The sequence below is a fragment of the Uranotaenia lowii genome, chromosome 3 (assembly GCF_029784155.1).
Source record: "Uranotaenia lowii strain MFRU-FL chromosome 3, ASM2978415v1, whole genome shotgun sequence".
Taxonomy (NCBI): domain Eukaryota; kingdom Metazoa; phylum Arthropoda; class Insecta; order Diptera; family Culicidae; genus Uranotaenia; species Uranotaenia lowii.
Window position 1 is genome coordinate 176,961,446 of NC_073693.1, and position 8,859 is coordinate 176,970,304.

Consider the following 8,859-nt stretch of genomic DNA (forward strand, 5'->3'; position numbering starts at 1 on the left):
TCGAGTTATATGAAAATTAGTAAGGTAGCCCCCTCCCCTCTTCCTATTACCCCACCGAGAGGAGGGAGGGGTACTTCATATTCATGGAAATAGTCTTCGTTCCCAAATACCACCCCATGCCAAATTTGATACCATTTGCTTGATTCGTTCTCGAGTTATGCAAAAAATAATCTTTCATTTGGGAGGACCCTCCCCCCCTTCATGAGAGAGGGAGGGATCTCAGACCCTAATAGGAACCTTCCCCTGCCTCCAATGCCTTCACCTGCCAAGTTTCACGCAAATCGGTTCAGTAGTTTTCGAGTCTATAGGGAACAGACAGACAGACAGACAGACAGACAGGCAGACAGACAGAAATTCATTTTTATATATATAGACTAGCTGACCCGGTGTGCTTTGCTACACCTTTTAAAAACAAATGAAATTATTCAAAATTTTATTGTTTTATTGGTGTTATTTTGAATCAAATTAGAACAGGGGTGAGCAACCCGCGGCCCGCGGGCCGCATGTGGCCTGCGAGACCCTTTTGTGCGGCCCGCGTAGCTTTTTTTCAAATTTACCTTTTTTTTCAACAATGGATTGTTAAAAAAAAATTAAATGACTTGATCAAATATGCTCTTATCTGCATTTGCCCCACAATCAGTGAAATTGTTGACTTTTTCTGGCTTTTAAGCATCTCTTTTGTTCTGTTCAAGGCATAAATGCAATATTTTTTTATTGGCATAACGTAATTTTGGGTTTTTTTTTCAAATCAGGATAAATTTTTCCTAATTATTTAACCACCTTGAAAATCAAAATCCATTAAAGTGAAGAAGAGCAGCTAAAGCTACACATGGTTAAAGGAATTTCGAAGTCCGTTAGTGAAGTCATAATTTTCGTCTCAAGCATAAATAAAGTTGAATGATAAAAAATATGCTCAGCAGATAATTTTCTATCTAATTCGGTAAAAAGGCTTGTTCTGTTAGCATTCAAATACTGGCAAAAAAAATTCAAACCAAAACCTTGGGAAATATTATTTATTTCTGAATATTGACGAAAAAACGAAAGTTTAATAATAAAGCCTGGGAGAGTTTAGATTTTATATTAACATGAATCAGCCGGCATTGAAGTTACCGACAAAAATTATTATTTCTTGATAAAAACAAAAGATATCTGAAATTCTGTTATTTGACCCAAAAGTTATTTGACGATTATCTGTGATGCTTATTTCAGAAATTTGATAGAAAATTTATAACAAACGTCGATAAATTGAGTTGTTTCACTCATAATATGGCTTTTGAAATCCTATCCCACTGATATCTAAATAAGATTAAAAATTATGAAAATCTGTATAAAAATTCTAGAATTTTGAAGATAGTGGCTTTAAAATATGTGAATTAAAAATTTGTCTGTGGTTTCTATACAACCTTGCTCAACATCTCAATGCAGTGATCCAATACAGAACTTCGATTTAAAAAACGAGGTTCTTATCGTTTGTTGGAAAAAAATCTAGGCTTTGAGGACAAGTTTTAATTATGGAAAAACAAAACACAGAAAGTCAACGCCAAGAAGACGGTGATTGACAATTGAAAAATTGGAAATAGTAAAAATGAAAAAGATTTTTTGATGTACCTTTTCAATATCAAGTATTTAAAAAGTCGTGTTGATTTTCTGTTTTTAAACTCGTAAACTCGGTTAATCTTTCCTTTTTCAGATTGGTTTTCACCAAAAATTTGTAGTTATAAAAACTGTCGTGAAGTTCTGCTAATTTTTTTAAAAAAAAAGTTATATTAAGTGCGGCCCGCCGACAAGATTTCAAATTTAAATTGGCCCGTTGGTTCAAAAGGTTGCTCACCCCTGAATTAGAACATAATTCCAAAGCAACCGCTATGAAATGAGAGCTGCAGCTGGAGTTTCGAATTGCAATACAAAGATGACTTAAACTAATTTTCTATTAGTTCTGATAATTTTAATCTGTTTCTTTTAGCATTGCCCTGAAAAAGGAGGGTCTCAAATTAATCTTACGCTAAAATATGGTTGTTTTCGCGTGATATGTTCTGGATTTATGCTAAAAACTGATAAGAGAGCCCCTCCCCCCTGTCCTTCTCATCATCCTCTGCTGAATGAAGGTCGTGGTCTTTAATAATCATACCCATTTTTCCAAACACCTCCCCTTCTCTCTCCACTTTAAAGCGTAAGGGTCTATAACAATCGTAGAAACATAACTCATAACCAAGTACCTTTCCATGCCATATTTGTTTCCATTTATTGGCTTTGTGAGCATAAATTAAGAACTTATGCTAACAAAATTGTGTTGGGCTAACCTCCCTCATCCTATGTACCTACTCACTTAAAGTAGGATGGTGTGTCAGATAATCATAGAATCATACCAAAATGATTTTCCATGTTAAGTTTTGTTCATTTCTTGGATTTTGTAAAAAAAAAAAGTTAAATGCAAGCTTTCCTCTTCCCTTCCCTTGTTTCACATAGAAAAATTTCTCGTATTAAAATACCATCCCATACCAAATTTGGATTAATTCCTAGTAAATTCTTGAGTTATGCATAAACTTGAAATTAAGTACCATCCCCCTTCCGTTCTCCCCATTGACTGGAGGGAGGAGAACTTTATATTCATAATAGTATTTTTCGTACTCAAATACTTAATGAAACCAAATTTGGTTTCATTTACTCGATTAATTCTAGAGTTATGCTAAAAAATTGTATGGAATCCCCCCTTTCCTCTTTTATATCTTTCCGCTGAAAAAAGGTGGGGCTTTCATTTATAATAGAAACATTTCTCGTATCCAAATAACCTCACATGCCAAATATGTTTCCAATTGTTCGATCAGTTCTCCAGTTATACTGAAAATTGTAAAGGAGACCTTTCCTCCTCGTTTTCATTCTCCTCTTTGAAGGAGTCAGGGATACCGGATTTTCATAGAAGCATTTCTCGTACCAAAATATCGTTCCATGCCAAATTTGGTTACAGTTGCTGTTGTAGTTGTCGCGTTATGCAGTTGAAATTGTATGAAACTCCCCTCCCCCTTTCCTTTCTCCCCGCTGGAAGAAGGAAGGGGTCTCAGATAATCATTAGAACATGTAACATTCCCAAATACCCGCCCATGCCTAATTTGATTCCATTGGCTTAATTAGGTTTTGAGTTATGTAAAAAATTATAAAAGAGGCCCCCCCCCTTATTATCTCCTCACTGGAAAGAGGGAGGGGTCTCAAACAATCATAGAAATATTGTTCGTATTCAAATACCCTCCCATGCCAAATTTGGTTCCATTTGCTTTATCAGTTTTTGATTTATGTAAAAAAAATAAAAGAAGCCCCTCCCTCTTTCTACTGGAAAGAGAGAGAGACCTCAAATAATCATAGAAATACTTTTCGTATCCAAATGCCTTCATATGCCAAATTTGGTTCCAATATCTTGATTAGATTTCGAGTTATATGAAAAATTGTAAGGTAACTCCCCCTCCCCTCTTCGTATCACCACACTGAAAGGAGGGAGGGGTACCTTATATTCTTAGAAATATTCCTCGTTCCCAAATACCACCCCATGCCAAATTTCATACCATTTACTTGATTGGTTCTCGAGTTATGCGAAAAATTGACTTTTGTTTGGGAGGCCCCTCCCCCCTTTCATGAGAGAGGGAGGGGTCTCAAACCATAATAGGAACCTTCCCCGGCCTCCAATACCCCCACCTGCCAAGTTTCACGTAAATCGGTTCAGTAGTTTCTGAGTCTATAGGGAACAGACAGACAGACAGACAGACAGACAGACAGACAGACAGACAGACAGACAGACAGAAATTCATTTTTATATATATAGATTTTAAGTAGGTATTCTTTAACAGTATTTATCGATCAAGAACTAACGAGCTTCACGATTGTTAATTTCTTCAACGTTAACGATTTGTTTCTTTAGGAAATTCATTTAAATACGACTGAATAACTACTACAAAACAGCAAGTATTTTACTCTTGATTGCAAATCCAAAAAAAAGTTCAAAAGATTACTTGAAAATAAATGAAACAATCGAAAGTTGTTTATGAAATAAAAATGCATCGGCTCAAGGAATATTTAAAGAAGGTAGTGCCAAGGTAGCCCTGCTTTAGTATTGGTACAGGCTGAGACGTCACAATTATATTTAAGTCGAAAAATCTTCTGGAAATTTTCCACTTTAAAACTTGTTATTGTAGAAGGATTCTTGCTCTTCAAGATCGGTACAAAAAAAGTTGTATTTCCGAATAATTTTTCTATAAAATAGACCACCGAAGTGAGAAAAAATAGTGGATTTTCACTACTGAAATTTGCAAAACTTTAAAATTATTTCAAGTCAGTGCTTTTTAAGCTCCTTATTATAACAAAGTGATCTAAACACGAATTTTTATGCAAAACAACAATCGTTTATTGGCATTTTTGTAAACTGATTTAACAATCATTTATTGATGTTAATTGTTCTACATAAGAATTGTAGGTATATGGTAATCCGGTTGAATTATAATGAGTATAATCATGACAATCAGTTGACCAATATCTTCCAGCTAGACCTTTTAAAGCTGATTTTTCTTCATTTGTGCACGTTTTAGCTTAAAATAAGAAAAAAAAAACATAATGCAATCTTCAAAGGACCAAAAAACTTCATCAAATAGTGAAATAGAGACCTTACAACCTAATCGAAATGAAATTGGAATTCATTTTCGTTCTAAAACGTGTTTTTCTTTGAAATTCCTACCATTCTCATAAAAATTTTCGATACAATCGTTTTTGTGACGTCACAAAAAAAATTCAATATGGCTCTCAGCACTACCTTATTTAAATATTCCTTGGCATCGGCTCACTTTTTTGATGCTGCTATTTAGTTTTTGAAAAAAAATTGTTTTAAAAAGTTTCATAAATCTTGCAAGTATACGGAAATACTTTTGAATATATTGGAATCTATATACACTAGACCGTTATAAAAAATGATTTTTTGCTCCCACATGTTTTTATATGCCTTTTGGGTCACCAAGCATTAGCATAAAATTTGAGATGATTTGGTTGATTCCTGAATTAGCGCAACGCGTTTCAATTTTGTATGGAAAAAGACATTTTTGCACATTAAATCATCCAGAAAACTCAAATAAGTTGGACTTTGATTTTTGGTTTTGAGTATTCTTAAGCTTAATTTTTTGGTAACATGATAAGCAGCTTCATGAAAAAAGTTAAGTATCAGAAAAGGGGTAGGCTTAAAGCGGCACGTTATTCAAACAAACGGGAAAATTGTGCCCAGCAAAACACTTATTTTCAAACACTTTTCTGGATCCAATAATTTTTCATTATTATGGCAGCTTGTTTTCTTTAACTAAAAAAATGATTAAACTATTTCCATGAGGGTTTAGTCCCTAAGTCCACCTACCCCCCCCCCCCCCCTGCCCCCGTAACGCTAATTTAATTACACCACTAGCATTGGTATGAAATTGGCTTTCTGGTGATTAATTTATTATGGAAATTCCGCGTTAATATACTCAAAATCCAGGGCAAAGTTGAATTTAAATGCAAAAAAAATCTGAGAAATTGCAAATTGAAATTCGAAAAACAGTTACTTTTTAAAATTCGTCGAAAATTCTGTGTTTCGTATTTTGACAATCTAAAACTGCAGAAATGTTTCAAATTATTCACGTCAATTTTTTAATCCTTTTTTTCAAAAAATATCTGCTGTGACTTAAGACATTTTGACGGTTCATTGATTGAAAAGGACGGCGTTTAAACCACTTTTTTTACATTTTTTTGTGGTCATGATCTTAAAAAAACTATCCTTATGTGCAACGTAAAGTTTCTAACTTCAGTTTTTTTGTACTTTAAGTGAAATTTGTTTTGAGCATTCCGTAGCTTATCTACAGTCTTTTTTCCGTAGCATGTTTTTTCGTAGACTTTGAATAATGAAAAACCGAAGTGTTGTAGCTGAATACTATCTGCGAAACATATTTGAGTTACATCACAAGATTTCCAAAACTATAAACTTTGTAAAAATCGGTTGAGTAACAAGAGAGATATATTTAGTTAGGGTAAAAATTTTAGGGACGGATGAAGGTTAAAGGTCGTTCTACAACCAATAATTTGCACCATTCTGTAACATTTGATGAACACACAAGCAATTCTGTCGAAATATTATACACTGATTTCAGTAAAAAATCCTATGCTGCTTTTCAAGTTAGCTACAGTTTGATTTTAATCACAGACTTTTGCAGTGCATTTAGTCGCATCTAAATCGTAGAACACAGAGTACGATTTGAAGGAAATCTGTCATCAGTTGTAAATGTAACAGCTGGTGTTCAACCAATGAGGTACACTTTTACCACATTGGTGTTCAACAAGGTTCTCATTTTGGCCCGTTAATGTTTATTTTATTTGTTAACGATGTTAGTTAACTACATTTAGACTTGAATGTCTCAATTCACGCAGAAGGTATGAAGATTTTTCTGTAGATACAAAAACTTTCGGAAATTGAAGTGTTTTTTTATATATGAAGCTCAAAATGTTCAGAGGATCTTATTGTTGAAAATCTAACTCAATCCCGTTTTCAAGAAGGCAATTAATGATGCAGGTATCAATAAAATTAGTTCAAAATACAGTTGCAAGATGTACAGTGTTCTGTACATTATACACACAACGAAATAGAAATTAGTTTCAAAGGGAAGTGTCTTTGATTAAGTCCCACAATGTCGATTTTTGTCCGCATTTTTTACGAGATAACACCTGATTTCGACGGTTTAAGTATTTTTAAGTCATTTGGTATCAAATATAAATTTAAGATTTTCCCGCTTTCCTTTCGTCCCCCCTTAGATTATTTTTTAAAGGGTAGAAAACCAAAATTTTGAGGCACTCCTAAATCAAGTCCGATTGAGCTGAAATTTGGCACAGGCTAGTTTTTTGGGCCAATCTACAATATGTATATGGTCGGTTTTCAAAATTCGTTCAAGAAATTTTTCCCACACATCCATTGCCACCCTAATGTGCATGTGCAAGGTACAAATAAAATGAAATGAAGTAAAAATTTTAACGCAAGAATTCATAAAAAATGCCTGAAATTTCTTTAGAACATCTACTAGGATAAATTAATTCTTAGTTTTAATTACTATGTTTTGTCGCTCATATAAACTTAATGCCTAATATCAACAAATCAAGTTTTCTGCTCATTAGTATTCCATTGACGCTGATCTTCCGAAAGACCTTGTTGCTGTTGTTGGTTTGGAAAGAAAGCTAACTACGCAGAAAAGAATTCATCGAGTGGATAAAGACGAACAAAAACAAAATCCAGACCAGACCAGGAAGAAAATTCTTGGTTGTGAATGTATTTTCTGTGTGGGTACACAGGCTAGGGCCGGAGTGGAAAATTACCTCCGTCCAACTCCAACCGACCCATATTCCCATAAAGAAATGGGCCATTCATTCAGCATCGGCTCGGCACACCAACATAAGGGCATCCGAAAGCCGCCGATTGGAATCGACACAGGCGCTTCACTCTTCTTCGACGATATGATGTTCCTTTCATGCGCACAGACGCACATTGCGCAATGGAAAACATTTTTCTGTTCGTGTGGGGCGGCGTATTTTTGTTATGGGACGACGTGACTTCTGGCCAACACGGAATGGTGGAAATCAGTTTGAATTGTTATGATGATGGCCTGCCACAGCATATGATAGGAAGAAAATTGCATTTGATGTAAACACGTTATGCGTTCAGTTCCTTGTTGTGCCGTTGTGGCGGATATTTTTTCGACCGATTCATGAATTGAAATGAGTTTAAAATTATATCATGACTAAGAAATTCAAAAGTACTAGATAAAAAAAAATGTAGGTAGATAACAGGAATATTCCCTTACCTCGAAACCTTTTTCAGTCTTATCTGCATTTTTGTGTGATAGTCGCGGCTAGCCTTCCGCGGTTGTTCCTCACCCCGAATGGTCATGTAATCCGAATTGTTGACCTCGCTGCTCTTGGAAATGGCCCTGGCCTGTTGGGCGACCGGAAGCCCGGACACCATTTTATCCGAAGACCGGATCAGCTGACGATTGGCGATGGCCTGCAGCGAAGACCCACCAACACGGAATAACGTGGACAACATATTGCGGCCGAATTTTTACGTAACAAAAAATGTAATCAACTTTCACGAATCTCTGATATGTATCCCCGCAATGATAATCGAACACTCAATTCGGCAACACACACTGCACTTTCTTTTCTCAGGTGGCAAAAAGACTAGACAATTCACTCGTGAAACGCTATGCGAGCTAATTTGGGCAAAACTGTTCGCTCATGCTATATTCTCTTGGACTTTCCTCGATAGGACAAAATCGCGACTGGTTTGTCTGCTGGCCAAACCAGTTGATTTGCAGAAGTTCATAGATTCGTTGAACCTGTTTTCGATACGTCAGCGGCGGCTCGGAACAACCCTCAGAGAGATAGAAGAAACTGATCATTGACACTGACACCGTGCACCAGATACCTGAGATTATTTCTTTTTTTTTTCACTGGCAAGGTAGCTTACTTAACTCTTGCTGTGAAAGTTATGTAGAAATTCCCAAAGAAAACAACTCCAATCACTAGACAACACACGACTTGTCAGAAGGGCGAGTTGAAAACAACTGTGTCTGAATCCATCCCGATCCGTCCGGTCGTCAACTCTTTCATTTCAAGACGACCGCACTCGAATCGAAACTCGAACGTCGCGGTGCCTGCAGTTGTGTGAGACGCCCATCGATGTGTGGTGGAAAATTTGGTCAGAGGTTTGTTTTGGTTTTGTTGCCTGTTTAGCACTTGAGGGCACCAATACTCAGATGAAAATGCATTCGATGCATTCATACAAATAAAAACTTTTTATTATAGGGGACGTTG

The 8,859-nt window shown here is 35.8% G+C and overlaps 1 protein-coding gene across 1 annotated transcript in view; it reads right to left on the reverse strand.

Moving 5' to 3' along the window:
* Positions 1–8,626, reverse strand: part of LOC129757493 (farnesyl pyrophosphate synthase) — a 28,302-nt gene extending 19,676 nt beyond the window's left edge. The window contains exon 1 of the mRNA XM_055754757.1: positions 7,848–8,626. Coding sequence (XP_055610732.1) covers positions 7,848–8,089 — 242 coding nt within the window. The 5' untranslated portion in view covers positions 8,090–8,626. The remainder of the gene's footprint in view (positions 1–7,847) is intronic.
* Between the last annotated feature and the right edge of the window lie 233 nt (positions 8,627–8,859).